The sequence below is a fragment of the Rhinopithecus roxellana genome, chromosome 19, assembly GCF_007565055.1.
Source record: "Rhinopithecus roxellana isolate Shanxi Qingling chromosome 19, ASM756505v1, whole genome shotgun sequence".
In the NCBI taxonomy this organism is placed as follows: Eukaryota; Metazoa; Chordata; class Mammalia; order Primates; family Cercopithecidae; genus Rhinopithecus; species Rhinopithecus roxellana.
This window is the reverse complement of record NC_044567.1, coordinates 68717614-68728497: the sequence shown is the minus strand read 5'-3', so window position 1 is coordinate 68728497 and position 10884 is coordinate 68717614. Positions and strand designations below refer to the sequence as shown.

Below are 10884 nucleotides of genomic sequence, written 5' to 3'. Positions count from 1 at the left end.
GGTGGCTCACGCCTGTAATCCCAGCTATTCTGGAGGCTGAGGCAGGAGAATCGCTTGAATCCAGGAGGGGGAGGTTGCAGCAAGCCAAGATCGTGCCACTGCACTCCAGCCTGGGCAACAGAGCAAGACTCATTCTCAAAATAATAATAATATATTTTAAAAATCCAAAAAACCCTAGGTCTCCACAACCCCTTATCATAATCCAGATACTCCTTTCTATAGATAACTCTGGTAACCAACTGCCAATGAGGATATGTTTAAATCTACCTGTGACTTGGAAGCCCCTCCTCTTCGAGTTGTCCTGCCCTTCCAGAATAGACATTGAACAGACATTTCCCCAAAGGAGACAAATGGCCAATAAGCACATAAAATCAATGTCAATCTTGCACGTATTGATTTATGTATTATGTCTTCCTAAAATGTATAAAGGCTGGCTGTGCCCCATCTTGGGCACATGTTGTAGGACCTCTTGAGGCCATGTCACCAGCATGTCCTTAACCTTGCCAAAATAAACTTTCTAAATTGACTTGAGACTTGTCTCAGATACTTGGTTCACATAAGTTTCTTTTAGGGGCGATGAAAATGTTCCACAAACCACTCTACCTAAAATTAGGTAGTGATGATGGCTGCTCAACTGTGAATACACCAAAAAACACTGAATTGTACACTATAAAAGGGTGAGTTTTATGGTACGTTATTAAAAGTTGTTTAAAAGTGAGGGACCCCTCCAGTTATTGATATGGAATGATCTTCAGGAAAAGAGAATATGTTACATTTTGTACACGAAAGGGGAGGTGGGTACGAATATGTATTTGTATTGCTTTTTTCTAGAAGCCGCCTAGGAGTGAAACCAAAATTCTTCACTTCTTTCAGCCTGACCCCGTTCCCTTTAGAAAAATCTTTCCTTCCAGCTCACACTATCCACCATGTCCATCTTCGCCTTCTGGCACTGAGCCTTAGAGGGGCGGTGCTCCATAAACATTTGCTACATGAATGAACGAATCAACCATCGGATTTTGGGGTGGGTCGGGGCAGCTCGGTTCCAGCGAGGGCTCCGCCTACCAGCGGGCTCGGCAGAGGGACAGAGGCCGGGCGGCCGCCTCGGTTAACTCCGCTGCAGCTCAAAGCACGGGAATCGCGGGACAAACAAACGAGCGGAGGGAACACATCTGCAGGCCAGGAAACCCCCAGGTGCGGTCCAACTTGGCCGGAAGCTGCGGAGAGGCTCAGCCACCGGAAGTCAACGGAGGTTTCGGCCGGACGCTCTAGAATCCTGGAGGACCGAGATCTCTGTGGTTGGCCGTGACGGGCACCCTCTACCGGGGATGACAGATTCCCAGAGCTCCTGGGACCGAGAAAATGGTGGGCACAATTCTCGGGGCGGAGGGGGACTTCGGGACCCAGTAGCCAAGATAACAGTCCCAGCCCCAGGCATCTCAGGCCGGACAGTTACCCGAGCTCACGGGACTAGCTGTGATTGGCCGGACGAGGTCGAGCGCTAGATGGGGACGCGCGCGCTACGTGCAGCGGCGTTGCCTTCCATTCACTTGGCGCCCGACTGCCAGTGCGCATGCGTTTGAAGGCGGTGCCGGGCGGGGAGCACACCCCTGTGAAGTGCCGGGCACCCTTTGGGCGGCTCCCGCCGGCTAGCTGGACAGCGGCGCGCGCCAGGCGTGGCTTCCTCAGTCGGTGGGCTAGGATTGGGCGCAGCAGGTAGAAGGGGCAGGACCCTTCGCAGAAGTAGCTCAGCGATTGGCCAGAAGCTGGAGGGAGCGTGGTGTTGGGAGGCGGAGCGGAGGGGGACGGACAGGGCAGCTCACGACGCTGAGGTGGTGGCCGCGGCCCTTGAATAAGTAAGTGAGCCACCCTTGGAGACTCCCGCGCTGGGGACGGGAGGCCGGTGAGCCTCGGGACCTCTGAAAGCCTTGAGGAGGCGCGGGGGTGAGTGCGGCCCGGGGGAATCCCAGGTGCCCCGCCCCTCCCTTTCTTCCTGGCCCGCGCCTCGCCTCCCCATCCCCCGACCCTGGCGGGGCCCCTGCTGGGCCCCGACCCCTGGGGTAGCGTGTTATCCCTGAACCAGCCGCGCGCTTGTGGCCCCTGTCGGTTTAGGGAACTGGGAAGTTCCCTGGTCCTGCTCCCCAGCCCGCAGAGGGGACGCTGAGGCCCACGGGAGGCGGTCCCCTCCTCACCCGAGTCTCCACACAGACACCATGGCCGAACCCCTGAAGGAGGAAGACGGCGAGGACGGCTCTGCGGAGCCCCCCGGGCCCGTGAAGGCCGAACCCGCCCACACCGCTGCCTCTGTAGCGGCCAAGAACCTGGCCCTGCTTAAAGCCCGCTCCTTCGATGTGACCTTTGACGTGGGCGACGAGTACGAGATCATCGAGACCATAGGCAACGGGGCCTACGGAGTGGTGTCCTCCGCCCGCCGCCGCCTCACCGGTGAGCTTCCTGAGCCGTCGCCTCCCAGATGTGGCAGCGTCGCAGGGAGTGGGAAACCGGCCCGTCCTAGACAGCTGGGAAGGAAAGCGGGGTGCGAGTTCTGGCTCCAGTCAACACACGCTGACCAGGACCCTCTGCCTGCCAGGCTCCGGGAGGCTCGGTTCTCTGAAACTCTGGCCTGGGGGTTTTGCCATCCTGCCTGCCTACTTCCTCTTTAGAAGAATGACAGTCCCAGTTAGACCAGAATGGAGAGCCAGTCCTTCGTGTCTAAGAGACAGATGTGTTCTGGAGCCAGACACTGGCACAAGGAACTGGTGGTGGGATGGGTGAGGTCTGAGATGCAGAGGGTGTAGGCATTAGAGACTGAACTCCACCACTGGGCAGTCGTGCAACCTCCAACAAGTTACTAAGCCATATTTCCTTCTCTTTAACATTGACCTATTGGGACCTGCCCCGTAGGGGAGTTGTGAAGGTAACATTTAATAATGTAGGTAGCATGCTTGGCACATAGTAGGTACCCAGTACTTGGTAGCTGTTGTCATTTGCATCCTAGAAGGGAGGTGTTGATACGGGCTGGGTCGACTCTGCAGTTTCTCCAAGGTATCCTCTGGTATGTCCCTGTTCCCTGCTCCTCAGGCCAGCAGGTGGCCATCAAGAAGATCCCTAATGCTTTCGATGTGGTGACCAATGCCAAGCGAACCCTCAGGGAGCTGAAGATCCTCAAGCACTTTAAGCACGACAACATCATCGCCATCAAGGACATCCTGAGGCCCACTGTGCCCTATGGCGAATTCAAATCTGTGTAAGAAGCGGGATGGGAGAGGGAGCCAGACTTGGGACTTTTCTGAAGGCTGCACCCATATTGCTGAAGTTCTGGAAGGGCAGCTGAATCTAATCTGAAGCAGGCTGTGAAAATTCCCACAGTCCTAGGACCAGTTCTCCTTTAGAGTTTTGCCAGGGACAACTGTTATTCCTCAAGAAGTGTACAGATGATTTTACAGTTTTATAGAATCTTAGTATGTAGGATGTCAAATGTAGGACATTCCTACTCTGACCACAGCCTCCTATTCCCATAGCAGACTTCACTAATCAATCACAGAACACTTTCCTACAGTGGACAAACCTGATCAATTTTCATCATAGTTCTTCAAGCTGTCACTACCAAACAATGGAGATAGCCCCAAAAGGAAACCTATTGGCCAGCCCTGGTGTAGTCCAACCCCATCTTTTATCTGATGGGGAAACTAGGTCTGGAGACAAAAGTGATTTAACCAAGTTCATGGAAAAGTCGTAGAGAATCTAAAACGTGATGCTCTTCTTCCATACCATGCCGTCAGCCCCTACGGGGTCCCAGGGTAAGGCTGTTACCTGTCTGGAATCGGAAGGGTGTGGTGAGGATGGGGCTTGTCCCTGGAGTGTGATCAGGCCAACCCATGCTTCTCTCCTTCCTTCCCCTTCCAGCTACGTGGTCCTGGACCTGATGGAAAGCGACCTGCACCAGATCATCCACTCCTCACAGCCCCTCACACTGGAACACGTGCGCTACTTCCTGTACCAACTGCTGCGGGGCCTGAAGTACATGCACTCGGCTCAGGTCATCCACCGTGACCTCAAGCCCTCCAACCTATTGGTGAATGAGAACTGTGAGCTCAAGATTGGTGACTTTGGTATGGCTCGTGGCCTGTGCACGTCGCCCGCTGAACATCAGTACTTCATGACCGAGTATGTGGCCACGCGCTGGTACCGTGCCCCCGAGCTCATGCTCTCTTTGCATGAGTATACACAGGCTATTGACCTTTGGTCTGTGGGCTGCATCTTTGGTGAGATGCTGGCCCGGCGCCAGCTCTTCCCAGGCAAAAACTATGTACACCAGCTACAGCTCATCATGATGGTGCTGGGTACCCCATCACCAGCTGTGATTCAGGCTGTGGGGGCTGAGAGGGTGCGGGCCTATATCCAGAGCTTGCCACCACGCCAGCCTGTGCCCTGGGAGACAGTATACCCAGGTGCCGACCGCCAGGCCCTATCACTCCTGGGTCGCATGCTGCGTTTTGAGCCCAGCGCCCGCATCTCAGCAGCTGCTGCCCTTCGCCACCCTTTCCTGGCCAAGTACCATGATCCTGATGATGAGCCTGACTGTGCCCCACCCTTTGACTTTGCCTTTGACCGTGAAGCCCTCACTCGGGAGCGCATTAAGGAGGCCATTGTGGCCGAGATTGAGGACTTCCATGCAAGGCGCGAGGGCATCCGCCAACAGATCCGCTTCCAGCCTTCTCTACAGCCTGTGGCTAGTGAACCTGGCTGTCCAGATGTTGAAATGCCCAGTCCCTGGGCTCCCAGTGGGGACTGTGCCATGGAGTCTCCCCCACCAGCCCCACCACCGTGCCCTGGCCCTGCACCTGACACCATTGATCTGACCCTGCAGCCACCCCCACCAGCCAGTGAGCCTGCCCCACCTAAGAAAGAGGGTGCCATCTCAGACAACACTAAGGCTGCCCTTAAAGCCGCCCTGCTCAAGTCTTTGAGAAGCCGGCTCAGAGGTACCTTGTGGGCAAGTCGGGTGGGCAGAGGGGAGACTTGGACTTGGACAAGGCTTCAGGCTTTTACCTTCTCCCCTGCCCAACTTCCCCACAGATGGCCCCAGCGCACCCCTGGAGGCTTCTGAGCCTCGGAAGCCAGTGACAGCCCAGGAGCGCCAGCGGGAGCGGGAGGAGAAGCGGCGGCGGCGGCAAGAGCGAGCCAAGGAGCGGGAGAAACGGCGGCAGGAGCGGGAGCGAAAGGAACGGGGGGCTGGGGCCTCTGGGGGCCCCTCCACTGACCCCTTGGCTGGACTAGTGCTCAGCGACAATGACAGAAGCCTGTTGGAACGCTGGACTCGAATGGCCCGACCCCCAGCCCCAGCCCCGACCTCTGTGCCAGCCCCTGCCCCAGTGCCAACGCCAACCCCAGCCCAACCTGCCAGTCCTCCCCCTGGCCCTGTAGCCCAGCCCACTGGCCTGCAACCACAACCTGCGGGCTCCACATCTGGCCCTGTACCCCAGCCTGCCTGCCCACCCCCTGGCCCTGCACCCCACCCCACTGGCCCTCCTAGGCCCATCCCTGTCCCTGCGCCACCCCAGATTGCCACCTCTACCAGCCTCCTGGCTCCCCAGTCACTTGTGCCACCCCCTGGGTTGCCTGGCTCCAACACCCCAGGAGTTTTGCCTTACTTCCCACCTGGCCTGCCACCTCCAGACGCCGGGGGAGCCCTTCAGTCTTCCATGTCAGAGTCACCTGATGTCAACCTAGTGACCCAGCAGCTATCTAAGTCACAGGTAAGAGGGAGGCCCAGGCCATGGGGACACCTGGGTCTGGGCCAAAGGAAAATAGGTTCAAGAGTGGTCCCTGTTCCACAAAAACTGAGCAGCAGATGGGGCTTTATCTCTGAACATGTCCCCTTGCTCACAGAAGGAGCATAATGGCGATGAAGAGGTTGTTAGGAGACAGGTTAGATATTGGAAAGTGCCTGGCCCAGAGATGGGGCCAGCTAGCACTCACTGACGGCCGAGACTGGTGTTAGCACTCCCAGGTATCCAGGCGGAGTAGTCAGCAGCATTGGGACGGGGTGCCTTGCAGACCTCAGTCTGCCTGCATTGTAATCTATCATTCCCTGTAGGTGGAAGACCCCCTGCCCCCTGTGTTCTCAGGCACACCAAAGGGCAGTGGGGCTGGCTACGGTGTTGGCTTTGACCTGGAGGAATTCTTAAACCAGTCTTTCGACATGGGCGTGGCTGATGGGCCACAGGATGGGTAAGGTGGCTGGACTGAGCTCCTAGACTGGGGCTGTGGGGAGAGGTTCCTGGTGCAGGAAGCATGCACCTGTGGGATGGGTGAGAGTCCAGCCTAGGCTAATAGCGCCCCTCCCTTCCCTTCCCCTGCAGCCAGTCAGATTCAGCCTCACTCTCAGCCTCCCTGCTTGCTGACTGGCTCGAAGGCCATGGCATGAACCCTGCCGATATTGAGTCCCTGCAGCGTGAGATCCAGATGGACTCCCCAATGCTGCTGGCTGACCTGCCTGACCTCCAGGACCCCTGAGGCCCACAGCCTGTGCCTTGCTGCCACGGTAGACCTAGTTCCAAGATATCCATGGGAACATTCTCAAAGGCTTTAGCCCTGGACCCAGCAGGTGAGGCTCGGCTTGGATTATTCTGCAGGTTCATCTCAGACCCACCTTTCAGCCTTAAGCAGCCACCTGAGCCACCACCGAGCCATGACAGGATTGGGAGATCCTGACTCCCCCTGTACAATCCTTTTCAGTATTATATTTTTATTATTATTATGTTATTATTACACTGTCTTTTTGCCATCAAAATGAGGCCTGTGAAATACAAGATTCCCTTCTGCATCTGACTCCAGGTGTAATTTTTGGAGTTCGGGGTAGGACACCATCAGTAGGGGAGCAAGGAGGAGCCAGGTGCCTACATTTGGGGGAATAAGCAAATATGTTTGTGTGTGTGAAGCCGGTTCATTCAGGTTCTGAAGGTTTATTGAGACCTTCAGTCCCTACCCACTCCCAGCCCTGCAGAGATTGTCCTCTGCTCTCTCATGTGGCTAAACCTCTCAACCCCCGGAGGGTATGGGGAAGACCTCATATATGCATGCCTACCTTGGCTGTGGCTGTTTCAGGGTGGTGTGCAGTAGCTGTGGTCTTGGTATAGAGCTTCGGGGGCTGGGATGGGTCATCAGGGGAAACTGAGTATGATAGTGAGGTGGGACTGGGGTTCCATGGTACTCACCACAGGGGAGTAAGTTGGTGGGAGGAAGGCTGAGGATGAGACATGGTTTGAGAGCAGCCAGAGGAGTGCTGGGCTGTGGCCTAGAATACACCATGGCCCTGTTCACACTGTACTGCTCAGCCTAGCACACTAGGGTGGCCTAGACAGGGGTCCACAGTGAGGAAGCAGGACAAGATGGCACACAAAGGCCTGCAGCTGGAAGGATGGCTCCTGTCTGTCAGCTGTTGGGACAGGGTGGAGGCAACTCATTCTCATGGAGCCCAGCCAAGTCCAGGCTAGAACCATGTGCTTCTCGGAAAAGGCCTGGGGAGCTGCTGGCAGCGTAACTTCAGGTGTAGGGGAGCTGGGTCTGGCTTAGGAATGGATGCCCTGGGTGTGTGACAGGGATGGGGCATGGCTGAGAGCCAAAGGCCCCCATGTAAGGAGTTGGTGCTCGGGACTCAGCAGAAGCATGCATCAGGGGCAGCAGGGGGAGCACTCATGGAGACCATGCGTGTCCAGAGGAGGAAAGGGGCCTGAGGGGGCCAGCCCCTCAGGCCCGACGGATTTTCATCTCAGTGCGCTTGAGGGAGTAGTAGAAGCCCTTCCACTGGGCCCAGTTGATGCCATTGGCATAGGAGAGGTGGGAGCCACCTAGGTAGAAGCCATTGAGGTTGGCGAAGTGACAGCTGCGGAACCAGAAGGCTCCTGAGGAGAGAGCCGCGCAGTTCTGCACAAAGAGGTCCTGGTCCCGGTCAAAGGTAGAGAACTTCTGGCCACTGTGGTAGGACAGGGAGTCACCTGGCAGAGGAGAAGGGTTGGGGCTGCTGAGGTAGGGAACTGAGCTCCGAGCTGGCCGGGAGAGGGTGACAATGACGACTGTGAGAGATATCACGTGGCAGCCTGGCGGGATGGGGGCACCCTCCCTGAGCCAGATGTTGGGTAGATGTGCTTCTGCAATGAAGAGAAACAGCTGCTCCGCCACAGAGTTGCCTGGAGCAGGGCCAGGATGGCTGCTTCCCAGGGCTGAGGCCCAAGCTGGTTTGAGCTGGTTTGGAGCCAGCTGTGGCCCTTCCAGACCCAGGAGGGTTGAAGGAGGGGCCTGAAGGAGGTTGGGGCTGACTGGGCAGGGCAAGCCCTGCCTTCTTTCCCCTCACAGCCCCTCCTAAAGCTAACGGCGGGGTATACCTGCCCCGCCATCCTCGAAGCCTGCCACATAGAGGGTGTAGCCGTCCTCCTCTGCACTGACTGCGTTCGGGGAGATGGAGAAGTCAGCGTACTTGGCGTAGGCCGTGTTGTTCTCAAAGTCCTCCAAGTCCACTCGCAGCTCGTACTTCTGCTTCAGCGTCAGGAGGTGCATGTTCTGCAGCCCTGGGGAGGAGGGGCAGTTGGTCAACAAGGACCTGGCCCTGGGGCAGCTCCTCAGCCTACCTGGTCCCCGCCTTACCCAGCCAGTACTCTCCATCGGCACGGCCGAAGCCCAGCTTGTAGTCATTCCAGCCCCGGAAGAAACTCACTGAGCCATTAAATCTCTTCTGGAAAACCTGGAGCAGAGAAGATGAGACTGGACCATCAAGGGTCCAGTGGGCAGGGTTCTGGGCCCACCTCAAGCATGGACCCTGTGATGCTGTGGCCAGTTTGTTAAAGGACTGAGTTGGGGGGGGTAGTGGGAGTGGGGTTGCTAAAACAAGGTCCACATTGGCACCAGGCCCCCTGTGGAGCAACTGCCAGCACCCACCTGGGTTCTTCATACCCAGTTTCGTATAGAGGCAGGAAAGAGGCTAAGAGGGGGGCGCTCTAGAGTTCTAGTGCCTAGCTGTGGGACCTGGGCAAGTTCCTTCACCTCTCTGGGCTTTAGTTCCTCAGTACTTCCCAGGATTATTGTGAGGCTTATATGCATTAACCTACCTCAGCCGGGCGCAGTGGGTCACGCCTGTTATCCCAGCACTTTGGGAGGCTGAGGTGGGCGGATCACCTGATGTCAGGAGTTCAAGGCCAGTTTGGCCAACATGGTGAAACCCCATCTCTACTAAAAATAAAAAAATTAGCTGGGCGTGGTGGCGCATGCCTGTAATCCCAGCTACTTGGGAAGCTGAGGCAGGAGAATTGTTTGAACCTGGGAGGTGGAGGTTGCAGCAGTGAGCTGAGATGGAGCCACTGCACTCGAGCCTGGATGACAGAGCAAGACTCCGCCTCAAAGCAAACAGACAAACACCTACCTCAGGCACTTAGAATTAAATGTTGGCAGCTGCTCAGAAGCTGTGCTGTGGGTATCATTATCCCCATTTTAAAGATGAAGAAACTGAGGTTCACAGATGTGAAGCCCAGGGTCACAGGGCTGGGATTAGAACCAGCTCTGGCCTCTGTTCCCTCCTCCCACTCACCGTCCACTTCCCGCCCTCGGTGGTCATGTCACAGAAGACGGGCACAGGCACACTGGGGCCCAAGGGGTAGATGAGGTACACGCCGTCTGACTGGTAGCCCTGGGCATAGATGTCATCACAGTCCAGGGGTTGCTGAAGGCAAAACCTCTCCAGAGCTGGGGGTGGGGACATGGGGACAGTGAGGAGAGTGGGACTATGGCATCACTGACACCTCAGCACCCCAAGACTTGCCTTAGTCCCTGGGGCTGGGGGAATTTGACACAAGGAGTCATGGAAGATTTCTTCAAGGGAGATGAGCAATGCTCATGTCATCCATCTGCCCCATTTTGTAAAGGAGGAACCTGAGTCCTGCAGAGCTGGAGCTCAGCCCTGACAGTCTGTTCTGACAGTCCAGCCTCTCCTTGCCCAACCTGTGGGGCAGGCCGCGTCTGTGAGTGTGGGGCTGCTTACCATCTCCTCGGATCCCGGAGACCTGGGGGGCACACGGGGGCGTGGAGAGAAGCAGCAGCAGCGGCAGGGCCAGGAGGGCCTGGCGATGGGCAGAGAGGGTCAGCGCAGCCCCTTCCCAGCTCGAGACCCCCTTTTCTCTTTGTATTTGCCCCCACCATGCGTGCATATGCTGCCCTTGCCTGAATCCCTCTCCTGCCATTTGGCCTCTCTTTCCCCACCCTACCCCCTCTCCGGCCAAGTAACCCCACTCTCTGGGACAGGCTATATACCCTCATAGCTTACAGGTTTCAAGAGAACTCCTTGTGCCTTCATAGTCCCCTCTGTGGCCAGGGGCCTCTGGAGTGGGCTCAATTCCCCAGTGCTATGAGTCCCCCCACCCTGGGCCCCGTACCTTCATGCTGTCAGTTCTGCTCAAAGTGGCTGGGTGTCTGCGGCCCCAGACTGCAACCGCCCAGAGTTATGTGCTGGGCCCCCGCCAGCCACCCCAGCCCCGCCCCCCTTCCCGTAGCTGCAGAACCCCCCTCTCCCCACCCCAGACAACCAGCATCAGTTTACACTATCAGGGGGCTGGGAGGTGGGGCCAGAGCCAGGGGACCACCTGTGTCTCATTAGGCCTGTCGGGCAAAGTACCGCAGATGTTAACTCCCTGCTGGCTCCAACTGTTCCCTGGATCCCACTCCATCCGCCATTCGCCACCCGCCCCGCTAGACCTGTGGGCCCCCTGGCACCCCCAGGCAGCCCCAGCCCACCGCAGCCTGTCCCCTGCTTCCTGATGGGCCCCCCTGCAGATGTCTGTTTATTCTTTCCCCCTCCTTCCCTGGCCTGTGTTTCATCAGCCATTGAGGGGGAGGGCT

The 10884-nt window shown here is 57.2% G+C and overlaps 2 protein-coding genes across 11 annotated transcripts; one reads left to right on the top strand and one right to left on the bottom strand.

Moving 5' to 3' along the window:
* The first annotated feature begins 1069 nt into the window (after positions 1 to 1069).
* On the top strand, positions 1070 to 6831 carry MAPK7 (mitogen-activated protein kinase 7). Of its 9 annotated transcripts, none has more exons than XM_030923485.1 (8): positions 1070 to 1362; positions 2206 to 2442; positions 3079 to 3244; positions 3780 to 3797; positions 3904 to 4982; positions 5077 to 5756; positions 6098 to 6231; positions 6363 to 6824. In XM_030923485.1, the coding sequence occupies exons 1-8, from the start codon at positions 1326 to 1328 to the stop codon at positions 6514 to 6516; spliced, it is 2505 nt and encodes an 834-aa protein (XP_030779345.1). In that variant the 5' UTR covers positions 1070 to 1325; the 3' UTR covers positions 6517 to 6824. The 9 variants fall into 9 exon arrangements, with proteins under 9 accessions (XP_030779345.1, XP_030779346.1, XP_010359459.2 ...); XM_010361157.2 differs by lacking the exon at positions 1070 to 1362 and adding an exon at positions 1381 to 1853; XM_010361156.2 differs by lacking the exon at positions 1070 to 1362 and adding an exon at positions 1381 to 1941.
* On the bottom strand, positions 6729 to 10539 carry MFAP4 (microfibril associated protein 4). Of its 2 annotated transcripts, none has more exons than XM_010361161.2 (6): positions 10422 to 10539; positions 10031 to 10109; positions 9581 to 9735; positions 8644 to 8740; positions 8385 to 8567; positions 6729 to 7997 (listed from the first exon to the last, which is right to left on the bottom strand). In XM_010361161.2, exons 1-6 carry the CDS (start codon positions 10425 to 10427, stop codon positions 7750 to 7752), a joined length of 768 nt encoding a protein of 255 aa, XP_010359463.1. In that variant the 5' UTR covers positions 10428 to 10539; the 3' UTR covers positions 6729 to 7749. The 2 variants fall into 2 exon arrangements, with proteins under 2 accessions (XP_010359463.1, XP_030779349.1); XM_030923489.1 differs by having other exon boundaries at positions 10313 to 10457.
* Between the last annotated feature and the right edge of the window lie 345 nt (positions 10540 to 10884).

What these genes read in the sequence shown, in the direction of transcription:
- MAPK7 (XM_030923485.1), top strand. Translation starts at nt 1,326, where the DNA reads ATGACAGATTCCCAGAGCTCCTGGGACCGAGAAAATG. An exon ending in CGCCCGCCGCCGCCTCACCG is followed by an intron (nt 2,443 to 3,078) that starts GTGAGCTTCCTG and finishes CCTGCTCCTCAG; the next exon opens with GCCAGCAGGTGGCCATCAAG. An exon ending in AGCAGCTATCTAAGTCACAG is followed by an intron (nt 5,757 to 6,097) that starts GTAAGAGGGAGG and finishes CATTCCCTGTAG; the next exon opens with GTGGAAGACCCCCTGCCCCC.
- MFAP4 (XM_030923489.1), bottom strand. Translation starts at nt 10,342, where the DNA reads ATGAAGGCACAAGGAGTTCTCTTGAAACCT. An exon ending in AAGGAGTTCTCTTGAAACCT is followed by an intron (nt 10,110 to 10,312) that starts GTAAGCTATGAG and finishes GCCCATCGCCAG; the next exon opens with GCCCTCCTGGCCCTGCCGCT. An exon ending in CCGAGGGCGGGAAGTGGACG is followed by an intron (nt 8,741 to 9,580) that starts GTGAGTGGGAGG and finishes TCTCTGCTCCAG; the next exon opens with GTTTTCCAGAAGAGATTTAA.